Raw genomic sequence first — 20,935 nt, 5'->3', positions numbered from 1 at the left:
TTGTTCTTTTTGGAGGAGAAAACTTTCATTGTTTTCAGTTATGGGGAATTGTTCAATCACAGTCCAAGCGAAATCATTTGGGGTGTGATTGTGGGACAAGAAGTGGTCAGTAAGTCTGCTTATATTTTTGCCACATCGGATGGTGCTACGATGTTCAGTCATTCTTGTCCGTACCTTTCGGGTAGTCATACCTACGTACCGTATGCCACATCTGCATGTCATGAGGTACACCAGGTTGGAGGAATTGCAGTTGGTAAACTGGCGTTGTGTCCATACCTTGCCTGGTTCTAGGTCCAGGGTTTTTGAGGGGGATGTAAGGTGGCACACACTGCAATTATTGCACGGTTGGTGTCCCGTAAGTTTTGGTAATCCCCAAGCATTGAGGATGGTGTTGTCGTTGGTGGCACAGTTCGGTCTGGGTCTGGTATGTACTAGGGAGTCTTTTAGATTCTTCGCCCTTTTGTATGCGAATCTGGGTTTATCCCAGTTTCGGTTGCCTGAGTTGATAATCTTCCAGTTCCTGGTGATTATGTTGGAAACCTGATTAGACACGGTATTGTAAGTAGTGACACATGTCAGAGTGGGTTCTTCAGGGGGCCTTGTTGTTGCCTCAAGCAGAGACTCTCTATTTTGGTTTCGAGCCCTCTTGCAGGTAGTGTTCAGGATCCTGGTGGGGTATCCCCTATCTTCCAATTTATGGATCAAACTGGCTGACTGTTGTTTGTAGTCTTGAATTCGGCTGCAGTTGCGTCTTAGTCGTAAAAACTGACCATAAGGGAGATTTTCCCGTAGAGGTCTAGGGTGGAAGCTGTCAAACCTCAAAAGTGAGTTCCTTGATGTGGGTTTGTGGTAAGTTGTGGTTGTCAAGCCGTCCATGTCTGCCTTGATGTTGAGGTCCAGGAAGGCCAATTCAGAAGCACTGCTAGTGCAGGTAAACCTCAGGTAGTTGTCACGGGTATTGAGCCACATGAGGAATTGATCCAGGGATTTCTGATTTCCTTCCCAGATAACCAGGATGTCGTCGATATATCGACGCCACATACTGATGTTGGCTGTGTAGGGATTGTTCACAGATTGTATGTGTGTTTTTTCAAAATTGGCTACATAAAGACCAGCTATGCTGGGAGCGAAAACGCTCCCCATGCTTGTGCCATTAGTCTGTAGGTACAGCTTGCCCTCGTACTCGAAATAGTTGTCTTTTAATGCCAGAGTGGCACATTCCATTATAAAGCTGCGTGGAGTGTGATGGTTCCAAACAGTTCCCGTTAAGACTTCCTCCAGTACTTCCAGTGTGGCATCCTGCGGTAAGCTAGTGTAGAGGCTCTCAATATCTAATCCGACAAGGAGTTGGGTTTCCGGGTTGTAGTTGGTTTCTTTGATTACATTGAGAAGATGTTTCGTATCCTTGATGTAGGATGGTGTGAGTTGTACCAATGGATTCAAGAAAAAGTCGCAAAAGCGTGACAGGGGCTCTAGGAGTGATTGATTCCCAGACACAATTGGTCTACCCGGTGGTGGGGTTACTCCTTTGTGTATCTTCGGGAGAGTGTAGAAATATGGGATTTTGGCATTTTTGCAGCACAGGTAGTCGGCCTCCTGTTTTGAGATGTGTTCTGCGTCCCGGGCATTTTTCACCAAGATCTGTATCCTCTTGCTTAGTTCCTCGGTGGGGTCTTTCCTGAGTGGTCTGTAATTCCTGGTATCGCTGAGTAGTCTGAGACATTCAGTGTCATAATCTGTTTTGTCCATGAGCACGATACCTCCCCCCTTGTCGGCGGGTTTTATGACAAGGGCAGGGTTAGCCTGCAGGCGTCTTATCGTTTCGCGTTCCCGGTAGGACAGATTGTTAAAGGTGTTTTTTTCTTGTATATTCTCGACCTCAGTGTAGACCGCCTGTTCAAAGGCAGCAATCTCGACAGGTATACTAGCAGGTGGAGGGATGAAAGTGGATTTTAGTCTGAGGCCTGTCTCGTTGGGGACTTCCTCCTGGGGGTCGTTGGACTCTGTTTTCTTTTCAAAGAAGGCTTTTAATTTTAGTTTTCTAAAGAACTCCGCCAGTTCCATATGTAATTTGAAATGGTCCAGTTTGGCTGTAGGGACGAAAGATAGGCCCTTATTCAGGACTGCTATTTCTTCTTCAGTCAATTCTGTGCTTGAAACGTTGAACACCAGCTGGTCTTTTGTTCCCACTGCTGTTACTGTTTGCTCGGTCCCGCCTGTTCCTTGGTTCTGTTCCTCGTGTTCGAGCTCACTGGTTCCGCTTCTGGTGTCCAATGGACCTGTGGTGCATTTCTTCTTTTTCCGCGGTTCCTGCGGCCCTGTGATAAAAAAGGATATCTTAGGTTTTGATTCCCTTGAAAGTATGGCATCTGTCCTGGTGCGTACATTGGAGGGAAACCATAGAAAGGGGGTGGTATTGGTCCAAATTGTGGTGGCCCAAAGTTGTGGTTCTGTGGTGGACCCTGCCGGGGTTGCTGCCAGTGTTGGCCTCGTCGCCCTCTTCCTCTGGATTGATTGGATCCGGTGCTTGAATTGCTAGAGACCGAACTATTGTCCCCGGAGCTGTCGGAGTCTTTTCTAGCTGGGGTATAAGCATCGTCCGAGTAAGGGTATGTCTTAGTGAAGCTGAACCTCTTTAGATCTTTCTCAAAATTTTTAATTTTTGTCTGAGTTAGGTATTCTTTGTAGTCAGCCATCTCACGGTTTTGGTCTTCTAGTTTCTTTTTGAAACCAGTTAGGGTTGTCTTAAAATGGTTCTCAGTTGCCTGAATTTCGATCAGGATAGCATCGGAGAGTCGTTTGGCGGTTTTGATGATGAGGACGAGCCAGTCCCTGGTGCAGTGCCAGGCGATCTGGGCCCAATCCTTCCTGAAAGTGGCGTCATCTAGGAAGATCCTAGGAGCGTTGGTGACTATGAGACCTCTTGGAGCAGTGTTGGTGCGTAAATACTGTGCTAGAATTACGCCATGTAAGATGATTCGTATTTTGTTCCTTTTCTTCTCAGTCAGTGCATCCCAATCAGAGGACTGTGCAATGGTTGTGGAGACATTGAAGTCTGCCGCAAGAGACGGGTCGGATAAGATTTCACTGATGTCATCTTCAGTGTACGTTAGACCAGTGTTTTCTGCCATATTGTTGTGTTGTTTTAGGAAAGTTAAACTCTCACAGCTGTGCGCTGCCTAAATATCACTAAATCAAAGGAGAGAGAGAGGACTAGATAAGCTAGTCTGAATCCCCGCTTTTATATATCCAAAATCAAGAGAGACTAGCTAGGTTTATACAGGTAAGACTCAAAGGAGTACGTATGTCAAGGAAAAGCCAGTAGGTTTTATTTGAAAGCCCTCACCCACCAACCTAGTTGGTGGCATGCTTCATCATCGGGCCCCACCACAGTGGCACCTAGCGTGCCCCGGGTGTGCTTCGACGCCAGGTTACTGCGGAGCTGGTATAATTGCTGAGTGTGCAATGTGGTGAGTGTGAAGGTGAAGATTAAAAAGCCATACAAAAATCCCAGCACCCGAGGGTAAAAACTATCTTAATGAAACTGGGTATCTGTTGGCAAGTTAAAAGGCAGACGGACACAGTGGAGTATGGACTATGACCTCCAGTGTCCTGTGTGGTCTACATGTTTCAGCCTGGCCTTTCTTAATTTTGAAACAGGCTTTCCTCATGACATGCAGATGTGGCCTACGGTACGTAGGTATGACTACCCGAAAGGTACGGACAAGAATGACTGAACATCGTAGCACCATCCGATGTGGCAAAAATATAAGCAGACTTACTGACCACTTCTTGTCCCACAATCACACCCCAAATGATTTCGCTTGGACTGTGATTGAACAATTCCCCATAACTGAAAACAATGAAAGTTTTCTCCTCCAAAAAGAACAACGTTGGATTTACCGCCTATCCACCCATACTGAGGGGCTTAACGACTCCATACCATGGAATTCGCTTAATACTTAATGTATGAGGCTTCCTTTCCCTCTCCATTCTGTGCATAGTCCAATCCTTCTCACATTTATCCACCTCAATCTTAAATATCCCATACATCTAATTGCTTCTATCTAGTGTCCATATCGTTCCTTTTTTGACACTTTTTGCTCTTTATAAAGGGTTTTAATACATACTAGCGCTACCAGGAGCGCTGATACACTCTTCCACGCATGCGCGGCAACTCCCACGCATGCGCGGTAGCCTCACTTAGCCTCTACCCACCCACGCATGCGCGGAGTGGCACTACCTGTAGGCGCATGCGCCGGATAGGGACCGCTACTCGCTGAACGCATGCGCAGAGCGCGTATGACATGGCGCTTTCAGCGCGGCACCCCTCCCTCTGTTTCTACCCTAACCCAGGTGCAGCCAATTACGGAACCTTTAAATAAACATGCTCGGCCAGCCCTCTTTCACATCCGGGCGCCGCAGAAGGATTACAGGTCCAAGGAGGAACCAGATCGATAGTTTCGTGAGTAATTGAGGCTGCGCACTACAGCTACTGTGGGGGTAAGGTGTTGAGGTTTTCCCTTACAGGTCGGATAATTATGTAAAACCAATACCACCTTCTTTCAGGGTCTTTTTCTCTGCCAGGCGACCCAAGGAGGCTTTGATCAGCTAAATACTGTGTGAGGACAATAATTGAATTTCTTTCACTTACCTGAACCTCACATTGGCATTTTCGTTTTCTAGATCACCACTGCAACCGGCTTCTAGATAACTATCACATGAGTCTTGCCACTGACAAGACCACACCTTAGCCATGTATAGTTCGCTCACTCACCTTACAAGACGGTGGAATGACGACTGTTTTTGCAATAATATGCTAATATGACTCTACCCTGTACGTCTGTATGTCTCCCCTTCTATGTTATATGTAGCAAAGCGAGAGGGAATCCCCTTCTCACCCATATAGCACCTTAGTGCGTGCTACACATAAAATCCTAAATACACTCACTGTAATTTAATTTTATAACCCCACACATACTCACTTGGTCCTGAGGAAAGCCTGTTTCAAAATTAAGAAAGGCCAGGCTGAAACATGTAGACCACACAGGACACTGGAGGTCATAATCCATACTCCACTGTGTCCGTCTGCCTTTTAACTTGCCAACAGATACCCAGTTTCATTAAAATAGTTTTTACCCTCGGGTGCTGGGATTTTTGTATGGCTTTTTAATCTTCACCTTCACACTCACCACATTGCACACTCAGCAATTATACCAGCTCCGCAGTAACCTGGCGTCGAAGCACACCCGGGGCACGCTAGGTGCCACTGTGGTGGGGCCCGATGATGAAGCATGCCACCAACTAGGTTGGTGGGTGAGGGCTTTCAAATAAAACCTACTGGTTTTTCCTTGACATACGTACTCCTTTGATTGAGGATGAAAAAATTGCCAGCCATCAACTAGCCCCAGGTCCCCCACCCCTTGCTGTGCCGAATCAGAGAACACTCCCGTGCCCGCCCTATGTCCCCCTGAGCTATCCAGGTCCTTGTCCCACACCAGATTGAAATCCCCCAACAGGAATAAATGACCTTCTGCAAAGTCCCCCACCTTCACCAACAGATCCTGCAAGTACTTATTTTGACCAGCGTTGGGTAAATACACCACTGCGAAGGTGCACAATCGACCTTGTACAAGCCCTTTGACCATCAACCAGCGGCCCTCCTTATCATGACGGACCTCCACAGGCTGAAAGTGCAGCGCAGCCCGGAAAAGGAGTGCCACTCCCCTGTGTTTCGTGGCAGCGGAGGATCTATAAATAATGGGATAGGCCCTATGGCGGAGCCGCATCTCATCTTTCTGCGCCAGATGGGTTTCTTGCAACCCAACAATGTCAAGATGGTGGTCCACTATGTACTTCAAGACCTTCTGCCGTTTCTGTGGCGAATTCATGCCCTTAATGTTCCATGTCCCTATGCTAATCGGCATAACCAAGACAAACCCAGAAAACCGCTCTCAACACTCCAGGTGTCCCCCTCCCCACACCTAGTCCAGCACTCATACAAGAGACCAACACTCGCCATCCAACCATTGCAGTAATATCTACAACGCCATTGTATCCACACATCCGCAGCCACACCTCATTCAACCCCCCATTCCAACCGTCACGAGTCCCCCCCTCACAACCCAAACTCCCCAACGCCCCCCCCCCCCCTCCCCCACCCGAAACACAACCGAAAACAAGAGCAAAAGCAAAAATATGGATGCAAATACAGTACTCATTGAGTCCGTAAGAGGCCTTCCTTCCAGGAAGCAGGCCGGGGGGACTAATACACTATCCCCCATGGTCACAGTCGAGGGTGTCTCCTCCAAGAGTACATTCATACCCCCAGACCAGAAGGCCCGATCCCCTCCGGCGCCGATCCGTCAAGGAGAAGGTCACGCAGCTCCGGAGCTTTGCTGCGAATCAGCCAATGTGGCCGAAGCCACCGATGCCACAGCGTTGCCCCGCTCCTGCAAGCTGGTAGTGAGGTCCGGCTGCCGCCGGTCAGGTGAGGCACCCACCCTATGCCAGGAAGACGAGCGGTGGCGCCTCCGGGACGGAGAAGTAGCTGCGTCCTGTGAGGGCGGCACATCCTCAAGGCCCAGAAGGTCTTTTGCTGCCTGAAGCGTGCGGATTTGTGCGAGACGATTCTGCCACCGAAAGATAATTCGAAATGGATGCCCCCATGAGTAAGCGATGCCCCGTTCTCTCAGAAAGGCAGTCACTGTGCGAAACTCCCTTCTCTTCCTCAGGGTGGAGGCCGCCAGGTCCTGGTACAATTGGGGGTGGTGGTCCCGAAATTGCAATGACGTGAGTGCTCTGGCCTTGCGGAGGATCCGTTCTTTCACCTGGAAATCGTGCACGCACACAAGGATATCGGGAGGGGCCCCCCCCCGCGCCTGGGCAGCCCCACTCTATGCACTCTGTCCATTTGGATTTCCCGTGTGTCCTCCTCATCCAGTATTTGGAGGAATAGATCTTGGACATAACCACGCAGGTCCCCTGCCTCACCATCCCAGGGCACCGCCCGGATACGAATGTTATTCCTGCGTGAGCGATTTTCCAAATCCTCTGTGTGCGTCTGTAAGTCCAGGTTCTGCTCGGTGATGCGGATAATATCCTGCTGCAACAAGTGCACGTCGTTGGCCATACTTAGATCATGGTCTTCCAGGGTCGCCACCCGCTCACCCAGACCGTCCACATCCCTCCGCACCTCCCGAAGGTCAGAAGCCAATTGCGCCCGAAGCTCGGAGATATCTTCCTTGATGGAGGCAAAGAGTTCGGTCATGAAAGCTTTCGTTGCCGGCGCTTCATCGTCCGACTGCTTCGACGACCCACTAGCTCCTGGGGACGCCGGCTGTTGAGAGGATTTCGAAGCGCCATCCTTCCCTAGGCGCCCTTTGCGCTGCGCGTTAGACATGGCGGCAAGCAACGCTCCAGCCTATCGCCACGCGGCCAAACAAGATGGCGGTTCTTGTCGCTCGGCCTGCGTCCTCAATCGCCAGGCCTCAAACTATAGTCCGCAGCACCCCTGATATGACTGGTATGGCAGATATGACGTTCACAGCAAGTTCTGCAGCTCGTGTCATAGGCGTCACAGGCGCACGGGGTAAAGCTCAGGCACGTGGATGAGCAGGAGTCGAATGGCGGCCGTGCGTGCCGTCGTTATCCCCCATACTGCCTCCGTCCCACCTGTGGCCCGGGCGTCACCGGGATCCGCCGATTCGGCACCGCTCACCACCACCAGCCTCGGTGAGGGTGCACCGCCTCCGGCCTCCAGACGTCTCGGTCCACCTCTCGGTGATCACCGCCAGCCGTTGTAGAGCCTTCTCAGCCAAGGTTCGTGGGTCTGCTGTAACTCATAAGCCAGTGGACTCCAAGCTACCTCCGCAGCGAAGCTCTCCGCTCCGTCGATTCAGCGCCACTCTCCACCTTCCACCAGCTCCGGGGACTCCAGGCGAGTTCTCATAAGCTCCGCCCTCCACCTGTGCCGGCCGCCGATATCAAGAGAGGCCGGGGTTGCGCAGGCCGCGGAGTCCAGTCGTTCTTGTGGGTGATCTCGGTGTTTCTCCGCCCCACCGACGGCACCAAACTGCTCCGCTACGCCAGGAAGACTTCCACAACACTTTTGAAGCGGGGCGGTTCCCTCAGGACCGTGCTATTAGATGCTTTTGCTGGATCGGCGCCGGAGCGACTCGGAAAGGCGTCCTACTCCGCCGCCATCTTGGCCACGCCACAAATCCATTGTTTTTAATGCTCACCACACCACTCCGGTTTGGACCCAGCCATATGCAAATATGTCTCAACCCTGCTCCCTCTTAGACCAGTCGAGTCCAAGTTGCCAGGCCAGGTCCTCCCTGAAACGAGTCCTCTTCTAAGTGTCCTGAATCTGTAATTTTCCAACTGCGACTTTCTCCATAGAAGTTAATGGTGATTCGTGGCTGTATTAAGACACTGCACGCGTCCCCCGTGGGTCCCCTGTGTCACTACCTTGGGTGGTTCCTGGTGGCCCCAGCGCTTCTAAAGGCTCTAGGCCTTGTATCTATGTCAGTCGTGGTTCTTATACTACTTTCTTAGTATATGGTTTGTGACGCCCCTAGGGCTAATCATATATTGTGCTAAATAAGTTTACTGAATGTTCTTTTGCCTCTAGCCTCATAACGAGACTAGAGGGATGTGTTTAGAATAAATATATATATTTTATATATATTCCTGGTGTGCTTCTCCTTTCATTTTGTCATTTCATGAGGTTATAGACTGATAAAACAAGCTACTTTACATTCCTTCAAGACTTAGCCTGAAGGATGCTCTCCACAGCTACCACTAGGATAGCTTTCTATAAGGTTGTCTTTAACCTACCATCCATAAGGGGTCGTTTGGACTGGTGCAAGGTGCCCACTAGAATAGTGGACAGCATATGCCAGGCCAACTTCTCACATCGGTGTGCAGCGTGTGGAAGTCCAGCTTGCTATTGTTTTACCAGATAATCTCAAGTGATTGATCATTTGAAAACCACTAAAGGTACCAGCGGTACATATAATACAAGCTTAATACAGTAAGTTCTACTGAACTTAGAGTTGAGTGTCAAGGGCTTAAGCACACCCTTTCACCAACTCAAGAGAGGTTTAGTAGGTAAACTGCGGTGGATACGACGCCACGGAGTGACATCGAACCCGATATGTTGGACATATAAAAACCCAGCATACAACAGACTTTACATCAGAAAAAACAAGACCGATGTATATCAGGAGAAATACCTCTCTACACATATAAGAGATCCCTGATATAGGATTTTGCCAACAGCGTTATGGAAGCGATTCATCGAAAGCTAGTCGTATAAAAGAGGAACCAGTAAAATCTTTACAGTACATCAGGAATCAAGATAGCTATTCTATTGAAAATTGGATCAACATTAGCGGTAGCAGAGTGGCGATCCCTTTGAACTCGAGAGACCATCTAAGTTTACAACCTTAGCCCTGAAGAAGTCCTTGTCGGACGAAACGCGTAGGCATCAGCTACAGTCGGTTTTAATGAAGAAAGAACATTTTTTTAAATAAATAAAGAATTTACCACTATTCCGCTGAAGATTCATCATTCATCAGGATTTAGTTATTACAATAATTGGATAATCTGAAATCATTTTGTTTGTTATAGATTGTTATTATTTTGTTGGAAGAGTGCTGGACTTACGAGGATTGTAAACAACTAGAGTAGGTAGTGCATACACCACACCTCACTAGTTATGTCTTAGTGGCAGGAACTAATAGCTCCTTGCCAGATATCAGTATGTTACAGACATCCAAGTATGACACATTCCCTTTTCTAGAGTTAAGGGCTCTATGTAATATGAGGAAACTAAAGACACCAAAAAATGCTACCACCCAACATCTCAGAGAGGTGTTAGTTCGGGATGACCTTAGAAAGGCTGCCGAGCCTGAGAGGGTAGCCAGTGAGGTGGATGCTTCTGAAGGGGAAGAGGCCAGTGGTACCAAACCACAGGACTCAGACTCTAAAGTTGACCAGGGAGGTGACAATGACCTAGACCTGGAGAACCCAGCTCCAAATGGAGATGAAGAAGGCCTAGGTAGCCCTGTCTTTGTCTGCCCCAGGAAGAGTTGGTGGTGTGCCTAGAAGACCCTGATCACTTTCAGTGGAATCCGATCATTCTGATTCATCAGTTGGAACTTTTGTTTCCTCTCATAGGAGGGACACCTCCCAGGAGAGGAGAGAGAAACAGCTGAGGTTTGAAAAAGCCCAGCTGGAGATAAGGAGACAGACAGTAGCCTTAGAAAGGGAGTTCCTATACCTTGAAAGACAAAGGAAAAAGATGGGAATAGAGTCCCATGGTGGCAGCAATGTCCCTAGAATTAGGGATAGGTCTTATGACCATAACAACTTCAGCAAGATTGTCCCTCTCTACAAGTGTGATGACATCCACAAATGGATATCTGCACTGGAGAGGGCCTGCAAAGTACAGAAGGTACCCCAGGGGCAGTGGGCAGCAATCTTGTGGCTCTCCTTTGCAGACAAAGGTAGAGACAAGCTCCTCACTGTCAGAGAAGAGGATGCTGATAATTACAAAGTCCTGAAGAGTGCACTTATAGATGAGTTTGGCCTAACCACTGAGCAGTACAGGATTCAGTTCAGAGATACTCAAAAGGCACAGACTCAGGACTGTGCTGACTTCGTTGATGGTGCTACCAAGGCTTTGGAGGGCTGGTTACTGGGCAGTAAAGTGTGTGATTATACAGGATTGTACAATTTGATTATGAGGGAGAAGATCCATAATAAAAGTCATTCGTGTCCTGGTATGAGATATAACTCAGATCTGTGGGCTCGTTTACTTAAGACACGCAAGGTGGTCGGTGTTTCCTACAAGAGGGTAAAGGCAAATGAGGACAAAAAAAACAATTGTCAAAACCAGCTTTTACACCAGTACCTGGTGGCCTCTGATCTGACCTCTCCCCAAGAATTGAGAAAGAAGGCAGACAAATGGGTCAGAACCAGGGTAAGGCCTAGGAATCGAGGTGGTGACCAGAAGAAAGATTCTACCAAGTCCCAAGAGAATGGTGGGGATACATTTAAAGATAAGTCCACAACAGGGCCCCAAAAATCTACGAAGGGGGTGGGTCCCAAACTCCTTCCTCTCCTACCAAGAAACCTTATTGCCATGTTTGTAAGAAACCTGGTCACTGGAAAACTGACAGCAGTTGCCCAAAAGCCAGCAATAAGCAAAATGTTCCTCTAAGTAATACTCCAACACCTCCTGTTACTACTAGTAGTAATCCCCCAGGAGGTGGGAGTGCCCCCCAAAATTTTGGTTGGGTATTCTTGGGGAACTGAGGTGGACTCTGGCCTAACCAGGTCCCCTACTGTAGCAACTCTAGTCTGTGATGGTGATGGGCTTTGCCAATTTCAGTGCTTGTCCCAATACCTTGGGTAAGTAAGAACAAGAGCCCCACATCAATGGTCAGAAAGCTGTGGCCTACAGGGACACAGGGGCTAGTGTCACCATGGTGACAGAGAGACTAGTACCCCGAGAACAGCTTTTATCTGAGCTCATATACCAGGTGACCAATATTGATGGAGTAAGGACAGATCATGCCATGGCTGTAATACGTCTTAGCTGGGGAGGAGTCACTGGCCCAAAGAGAGTGGCAGTGTCCCCAAACTTGCTGTAGATTGTTTACTAAGCAATGATCTAGAGATCTTAGCCTGGGCTGAGGTAGAAGAGGCCCATTTCAAAATGTTAAGCCTTCCTGAAAAAGTTAGGGGGCTGCGAGGGCCACAATCCAATACCAGACAGATATTAGTGTGGTGAAGCTGAAACTATTGATCACTCCACTCAGACAGAGATCATTGAGGAGGAAGAAAAGTCTCGCTCCCATCAGACTATAGGTGAGGGTCATCCTCCTCAGGGAACTGACCCTACCCCTTGTGAAGGAACTGCCCCAGAGGTAGTCAAGCCTGGCCTGGTAGAACCCCTGATGGCAGTGGACCATTCCAAGGTGGCACCCAGTCTGGAGCAGGTAATCTGCCCCTCTCTACCCTTCCTCAGTCATCCCAGGGCTGCAGAGGTCAGGGAGGTCAGTGCACCCCACAGGGCTCCCTGTCCAGAGGAACCCCCCCCATCAGCAGATTAGGGGCACCCAGTCTAGTAGCCCTAGCCAGGTGAGAATTCCTCAACCCTCTGAGGGAACCCTTTTGACATTGAATAGGGACCACCCCAGATGGGCTCTGTGGGACAAAAGGCAAACCTGGGACCCAAACCTACCATGTCCCTCCAGTGTCCCAATAAAAGAGACCCAACCACAAGCTGTAGGCAGCCAAAGGTTGACCCTTCGAGCCAAGTACAACTCAGTCATGGAAAGCAAGGCATCCATGGTGACCAGTGATCGGAGGAAGCAGATACCAACCATATTAGGGCCGCACTTCCCCACTCAGACACCTCACCAGCCTTTTACTTTACCAAAACACACCACAGGTACTAAGTAACCATGATGGAGACCCTCTCAAACCCTTAGCGTGAGGGATTGCTTAGTGGGCCATAAGACAGGGGGGTAACCATGCTAGTGCAGGTACTTCCTTATATGGCCACTTAGTCAATAAAGGCACACCTGGACACGGTTAGCCTCATCTCCTTTCGTTTGGGTGGGGGGGGGGGTTGAAGGAGGGTTGAATCTGGTTACATAGTTACCCCCATTTTTTTCTGGTGTTTTGATGGTTTTTGACTTAGTTTGGCAGGGATCCTGCTAACCAGGACCCCAGCCCAGCTGCTTCCTCTCTAAACTGATTGCATGTACTTTAGGTACACTCCAGATTGGTTACTGGGTAACCCTTGTGAGTCCCTAGTATATGGTACCTTTGGTAGTAAGGTCATAGGTACCCCAGAGGCCTACCAGGGGCTGAAGCATATATTATGCCACCCCTGGGAAGTCTTCCAAAATGGCACAACAGGTCTTCTACTGCAGCCTGGGTATGGTGGTGCATGCACCCTTTACTAAGATATAGGTTACCTATATCTACCTTATATCACTGACACATATAAACCTATAAGTAACTCCTATGGCAGGCCTTAACAAGCCTGAAGGCAGAGTGCTTGGTTTTGTGTGAGAGGGTGCCCAAGCATGAGCTGAGCCCCTCTGCAGCTTTTGGAATCTATTCCCTGAGTCTGTTCTGTGATGCAGCCAGACAATATACTCTTGAGTGTATTATAACCTCGTGGTAAATGCTAACTTTGGAATGGCTGCATGGAAACATGTTGTGTTTGGTGTTAAACACTTTGGAATCCTTCCCCCCGCCAGTCCTGGTGGCGGGGGTAGAATTCCACCCTTCTAGAGGGAGGAGACATGTACACACTTACTTAAACGGTAATAGTTTAAAAGAGCCCTGGCACCACAAAATGGATGCCACAGACACGAGTCTGACCTCCTGCTGCTGGACGAAACTCCGTCAGGGGAGGCCTGGACAATAGGTTTCCTGTCACAGGGAAGGTTAACCATCTCCCGGACAGGCTTTAGTGTATTGGGGCTGGGTGGGTGCATTCATAAAATGCTTTTCGGACCGTGCTGGGGGCCCACTTGGTGTCCTTGTGCATACCCCAGTTCAAACCGGTTGCAGGGGCATTCAGCCCCTGCTCTGGCACAAAACTGGACAAAGTGAAAGGGGTGTAACCACCCCCACCCTGGGGCCTCCCATAGGTTGGACCCTAGAGTAAGTCCAACCCCTAAACTTAGTATAAGTATAGTAACACAGTCCTTAGGACTTTAGATTATACCTGGACGAAACTCTGCAAAATATATCCTGGAACTTCGACATTCTATTTCGACTAGAAGACACAAGAATCTCCCTTGGGTTCAAGGAGTGACTCCCCTGTTCAAACAGGCACCATAGAAGCATCTTGCCGGTCTGCATTTCCAAGGCTCCCGCCGTATCCCGACAGATTTGTGACTCAGGACCCAGACTTCCAGACTTCTCCGAGGCCAACACAAGATCCCAAGAAACCTGAGACCTGCAGCCCTCACGAGTGACGTGGAACCGGAACCCCTGGCGCTGTGCACATTTTCTAGTGCATCGACTTCCCGAGCTTTCCCGAAGTTGGGCTGCTTGTAGTGCAAGTCCCGAGCACCATTTGGACTGAAGATTGTGGGCCTACACTCCACGAGTGTTCAGTGGGCCCGCTTCTAGCATTTCCACTCGAGGCTCCTTCGTAATCCCTGGTCCGTCGACTGGTTAGTCCCCACAAAGGTAAATCTTCTGTTTCTTGGGCTTTCCTGGTTGCTCCAGACGTGCCCTGACTCACCTCCAAAGGGCGAGTCCCTCAGACCTTGCTGGTCTGCACCAAAGCCAACCTTTGCTTTCTGCATGGGGTGCTGTTGCCAAGGCTTGTTGGGTCCAATCCGGATACCGACACCGCAGCACTCGAAATCCTTCGTGGGACAGCTCGAATCCAGCACCTGGTTGTCGTCGACGTTTCCTGGTCCTCGCGGCCGAAGAGTCCAGCTTCACCTTCTTCACCTGAAATCACCCGACATTGGTTGGCATCTTCTCCTCGCCTTCCTGGTCACTGGCTAGTGACCCAGACTCGGTCTTCTCTGCTTTCAGGTTCTTCAGATCTCTGATCCACCCTTGGATCCACCCAAACACTTTTCACCTGGATGCCAGCAGCACTTTGCAGCAGCTCTCCAATGAAATGGACGACGAAACCCGACACGAAAAGACACCTATGCACCCAGGTTCCCTGGGTAAGGTAACTCGAGTACTCCAGTGCTCCCGTGGGTGTTGACTCTAGAACTTACTAGTTCTAAAGGGGTTTGTTCCTAGTCCTCTTCTAAGTGTCCTGAATCTGTAATTTTCCAACCACGACTTTCCCTATAGAAGTTAATAGTGATTCACGGCTGTGTTTAGACACTGCACGCATCCCTGTGGATCCCCTGTGTCACTACCTTGGGTGGTTCCTGGTAGCCCCAGCGGTTCTAAAGTCTCTAGGTCTTGTATCTGTCAGTCGTGGTTCTTATACCACTTTCTTAGTATATGGTTTGTGAACGCCCCTAGGGCGCCCCTAGGGCTAATCATATATTGTGCTAATTTAATGTGTTTAATGTGTTCTGAAATTAGAACTCAGGCGTTCGGAGCGTCACTGGCGACGCAACTACTGCCCTACCCTCCGCCTCAAATACAAAGCCCTCCTCAATAACTACAAAAAAGCTATCTTAGCAGCCAAATCCAAATATTTCACTGAGCGAGTGGCCCTTTCGGCCAACAAATCTCGCGAGATCTTTTCTCTAGTGCACAGTCTTGCCACCTCTGATCGCGCCTCTCTCTCTCCTGCCCCCTCTCAATCTCTTTGCCACTCTTTGAATGACTACTTTATTAATAAAATCATCACCATCAAGGCCAACATCCCTATTGTGCCTCGGCCTGACTCATCTGATCATTTTCACCCGCCTTCCTCTGCTCTGGATCACTTTGACCCAATCTCAGCTGAGCTCTTCCTTGACCTGCTTGTCAAGGTTAAGTCTGGCTCCCCTGCGGACTGTGCTCCTGCATGGATCCTCAGAACCCTTTACACCAGCTGTCCCGTTCCCCCCCTCACCTTTCTCAATTCTTCCTTGGCTCTGGGTTGTGTCCCCTCTTCCTTCAAATCTGCCATTGTTCTTCCTATCTTGAAGAAAGCTGGCCTGGACCCCTCCCTTCCATCTAATTTTAGGCCGATCTCCCTTCTCCCCTACCTAGGGAAGATCCTCGAAAGCTATGTGACTTCTTGCCTCTCCGCCTACATTGAGGACAACCATCTCCTGGCCTCCCACCAGGCGGGTTTTCGACCCGGCCACTCCACTGAGAGTGTGGTCCTCGCGGTCCTGGATGAACTCAAGGGGAAAGCCGACAGTAACCTCCCCCAGGCCCTGGTCCTTTTGGACTTGTCCGCTGCGTTTGACACGGTCGATCATGCCATCCTTCTTGACCGTGTCAGCGCAGCGGGCATCCAGGGCACGGCCCTCTCCTGGATCGCGTCCTTTCTTCAGGGCAGATCACAGGCAGTTCACCTCTCTGATTTCTCTGCTCCTCCCCTTCCGGTCACTTCTGGGGTCCCACAGGGTTCTTCTCTTTCCCCCCTTCTTTTCAACCTCTACATCCGCCCTCTTGTTTCCTCCCTTCTTGAGCTGGGGGTCTCGGTGTACAATTACGCAGACGACCTCCAGCTCGTCTTCGATCTCTCATCCCCTGCTGACTCTCTCCCTAAATTCTGCTCCACTCTTGTCTTCATTTCTCAGTGGATGAGCTTCAATCATTTGAAGCTCAATCCCGATAAGACAGAGCTCGTCCTTACTGGTGGCTCGTCTAATCCTTGGTCCTCCGTTCACTGGCCCCTTTCTTTTGGCCCCCCTCCCTCCCCTGTTCCCTCTGTCCGGACTTTGGGCATCAAGATCAGCAATGACCTATCCATGCATGCCCAAATTAGCTCCGTTGTGTCCTCTTGTTTTTCTTCCCTTCGCCTTATCCGTAAGATCTCCCGGTTCTTTTCTGTTGACGCCCTCAAAACCATCATCACGGCCTTGATTACATCCCGCCTGGATTATGGAAACGGCTTGTACGTAGGCATTCCTGCCTACGAGACTCGCCGTCTCCAAGCCATCCAAAACCAGGCGGCCCGCCTCATCCTTCGTCTTCCTAAATCTGCCCACATCTCCCCGGCCCTTAAGACCCTCCATTGGCTTCCGGTTCACCTTAGGTCCCAGTTCAAACTTGCCTGTTTGGCCTTTCGGGCGCACTCTCGCTCTGCCCCGCTTTTCATTAATTCTTTAATCTCTTCCCATGCCCCCAGCCGCTCTCTTCGCTCTTCTTCCCTTTCCCTTCTTCACGTCCCACGCTTTCGCAAATCCCGCACCGGGGGCACTCGATTCTCCGTGCGGGCCCCTCAGATCTGGAACAATCTCCCTCTTTCTATTCGTTCTATCCCTATTTTTTCCCACTTTCGTAAAGCCCTCAAAACTTTTCTTTTCCTTCAGGCCTTCCCCGGTTAAATTCTCTGGGATCCTCTGTTTATACTGATTTGCCCCTAGCGCCAGGAAGCCGCTTGGCCGCAGTGCGCTTTAGAAATATTTTTTTTCATTTCATTTCATTTACTGAATGTACGTTTGCCTCCAGCCTCATAAAGCGAATAGAGGGATGAGTTTAGAATAAATACATATATTTTATATATATACCTGGTGCGGTTCTCCTTTCATTTGGTCATTCATGAGATTATAGACTGGTAAAACAAGCTGCTTTACATTCCTTCAAGACTTAGCCTGAAGGCTGCTCTCCACAGCTACCACTAGGATAGCTTTCTATAAGGTTGTCTTTAACCTACCATCAATAAGGGGTCGTTTGGACTGGTGAAAGGTGCCCACTAGAAAAGTGGACAGCATATGCCAGGCCAACTTCTCACAGGGACTCCATGTCACCCTGTGATCAATGGGCCAGTGGCAACTGAAGATTTTATTGCCCTTGGGGTTTTTCAGTTGAAGTAGAATCAGCGTGGTTATGGTAAAAATGTCATGCAGATGTTGAAAAGCATGGGTGAGATAATAGAGCCTTGAGAGACTTCTGCTTCTGTGGTGTAGGGTTTTGATGAGAAAGAAGTATGGATGACTTTTGTTCCATTATGGCAGTAGAACGTGGTCCAAGTGAAAGTCCTACCCTCTATTTTGGCTTCCACAAACCTTTGGATGCGTGTGTAATGGTCTACTGTGTCCAAGGCAGGCAAAATGTTCAAGAGAAGGAAGTCCACAGCCCTATATGTTCTACTGTGTTTTTAAAGGTGTCCCAGATGAAGATAAGGACCGATTCCGTGTCTCCTCCAGTTCGTGATCCTGTTTGAAAGTCGGAAAGTAGGAATTTTTCTTAAATGATTGTGACACCTGGGCAAAGACTGCTCTTTCGATTAGTTTACCCAGGAATGGTCCGTTTGTTATAGGTCTGTATTTGTTGGGGTCCAGGTTTGTTTTCTTAAATAACAGGAATATGTATGTCTTTTTATGTATTTTGGAAAAACTGCTGTCTTTAAGGCGTTGTTAATTAGTGTTATAACTGGGATGGTGGCTGAAGTTGTTAAAAAAAAGTTTCTAAAAATGTGTGGTAGACAAGAGTCAGGGGCAACCAGTTGGCCTACTAACCTGGACAAGATCTCGAAATTCAGATGGGGCTAGTTCTTTGTAGGAGTACCGAAGCTGTGGTAACCTACCCTTGGCGTTGTTTGTTGACAATTAATTAATGCTGTTGGATTTTTTGTGTGTTAAGAATCCAACATGACTGCTTTGGTTGTCATCATTTGCCAGTTTGTAACAAAAAGCTTGGGAAATGGGATAGGTTCCTTCTGTGCCTTTTGGATTACGAAATTCGGAGTATTTTATCAAATTCTGTATTGGCACATTTTGTGTTTTTTAGTGCATTTAGTTACTTCTTTATCTGTATACGTTTTAGGGGTGTTGGATCTCAATTGGATATTCAATCTGTGCATAGGAATAGTCGCTTACATGATAAGTAAATAAAGTGCCACTACCAAACGTTAAAATGTGCAGGCTCTTTCAGAAAAAAGAATAGGATTATAAGCAAAGAATTAAGACAATGAATAGAGATTCACAGCTACCAGCAGAAGAAAATGACAAAAGCCTCAATACTGAAGAAAAATCCCACAAAATTGGATTATCGAAAACACTGGAAATAACAATTTGACACAAAAGGACATACCTTAAAGGGGACACGTTTTAGAGTCCACTGGTGTCCTGGCAGCTTTACAGGACGCTCAGCCCAGGCATGCATCGGTCCTCAATACATTTGAATTTGAATAAAAGTAACCATTTGGGAACCTCTCAGTGAACTTGAGAAATAACGCGGGATGTCTGAGATGCAGTTTTCTTCAAGCTGATTCTAATGAAGGCGATAAAGGCGGTGCAATTGTGATTAATACTGGTGCCACCATGCAAACACATTATTTGATAACCATTCTGAGGCACCCCATAACGCTGGGTAACAATGAGACTTTGGGAATCACCTTAATACCAAAAGTATGCACATTCCTTTACTGCAGAGAGCTAAATAGTTCTCATAATAACCAGTCAAATATGTTTGTCCTTTCCAGAGCATAATTCTGTAGTTTATCTTATATGGGTGACAGTAATCTTTTCTATAAGTTCGATGTACATAACAATTAGTGCTAATGTAATTAAAATGACTAATCAATGTAATAATTTAAATATTTTGGGACTATCCTCGCAGGTGACATCTAGTCGCTGTTCTCTCCCTCGTGTGTTTCCTTTGCATGTTCTTGGTTTATGCAGATTGTGTTATCAGTCGGTATGTTTGGTGTGCTCCTCTCTCTAACTGCTGTAGTTTTAATTTTGAGAACTCTAAAAGCACCATGTCTCTAACTCCCGCAGGCATCCACTCCATAGCACAAGGCCCACAATGTGGAGTGTATTATTGATACCACAGTGCACCATACAGCATCATTCTGCCCCTGCCTTCAGGGAGTGGATTGCTGTCAGTGCACTTGTCAACAGTTGTGTCATTTCAACGTAAAAGATGGCAGCATTTTACGTTCAAGCTAAAGTTTTTTGTCTGAAGGCGAAGGGTAATTGTATTTGGTTTGTGATGCGAGTGTCTTTCTTGCTTGCTTTGCACAGGAAGGAGTTGCAGGAGCTGCAGAATCTTTACAAGCAAAGCACTGAACATGCAGCACAGCAGGCAGAGCTGATCCAGCAGCTCCAGGCTCTCAATATGGACACTCAGAAAGTGCTTCGAAATCAGGAAGATGCTCACACAGCTGAAGTCTTGTCTTATCAAAAGGTAAGGGTTTTTGGATTCTAGACCATCCTGCATTATTTTTTTACTACTCGTTATGTGCTACTAGTTATGTGTCAAATCACGTGTACTCATTGCAGTGCATTGCGATTGACGCTTGTTAGGAGTACTCTTGAGTGCAATCACATACAGTGTTCTACCATCGAGGTAAATAAAGTAGGACAGGCTATAAAACCTTCCCAGTGCTCAAGCAGTCAGTGTATGATTCCAATTTCAGGCATCCAGTTGCCTGAATATAGGGACGGCGGCGGCGGCATGCCTCTGAATCAGGGTATTCGTGATATGGTGGGCATTGAGTGTGAGTCATACATAAGATTTATTGCACCGAATGTCACTATAATCTACAATGTACACACATAAGAAATTCATGCATGAAAAAGTCACAGATGAGCAATATAAAAACATTAAATGTTAATGCAGAAGGCACCAAGGATCCTTCACATTAAAGGGATAAAGTGGTAATGTGCTATGACATAGATTACATGCTATTTGTATCCAACAAAATTCGAGATAAAAAAATAAACCGCTTTTGCTAAAATGCATACTATAATCTACAGTAGCACTCTGGTGAGTCGAAGACCTTTTAAGACGAGCCAGGCATAATCATAAGTGACCAAGGGCCTGCATGTCCTTTGACTACCATTCAGCAGTCTAATGGCAGCAATAATAATAATAGTGAAATGCAGTTCAACTCAAACACAAGCAGAGAATGTGTAGATCTCGCTTTTAATGGCCTTTGGAGAAGGTGCTTAGTTCTGTGAAAATCATCTCTACCGTAGTTTTTCATTGAAGAAATACATTTGAAACCCATGCTTTCTAAACTCGTCCAGGTCATCCGGGGGACCGGATTGCTTATCTTACATTACTAGTCGTCCTTATCTTAATTACCCCTAGCAAAAAAAATTGCAACATAAATACCGAAGTAACCGAGGAGATAAAAATACCAGCCTGCATTCTATGAATGCTTTAATTGTTAAGAATGGCCAAATAAATGTCATATTTCTTTAAAGAGAGGGCAAAGAGTACAAAATGTATATTGGATAAAATCTAGTCTAAAATAAGCAGATTAATAGGTGTCTGATATTAAAAGCTCAACACAGAAGGTCAT

The 20,935-nt window shown here is 47.8% G+C and overlaps 1 protein-coding gene across 1 annotated transcript in view; it reads left to right on the top strand.

Annotated features, from left to right (window-relative positions):
- Positions 1-20,935, top strand: part of CNTLN (centlein) — a 1,560,264-nt gene that overhangs the window by 485,081 nt on the left and 1,054,248 nt on the right. Inside the window, exon 8 of the mRNA XM_086961469.1 lies at positions 19,650-19,812. Coding sequence (XP_086817595.1) covers positions 19,650-19,812 — 163 coding nt within the window. The remainder of the gene's footprint in view (positions 1-19,649; positions 19,813-20,935) is intronic.

Source organism: Lissotriton vulgaris, chromosome 3_1 (genome assembly GCF_964263255.1).
Source record: "Lissotriton vulgaris chromosome 3_1, aLisVul1.2, whole genome shotgun sequence".
Classification (NCBI taxonomy): domain Eukaryota; kingdom Metazoa; phylum Chordata; class Amphibia; order Caudata; family Salamandridae; genus Lissotriton; species Lissotriton vulgaris.
This window is presented reverse-complemented; position numbering and strand designations above follow the sequence as displayed.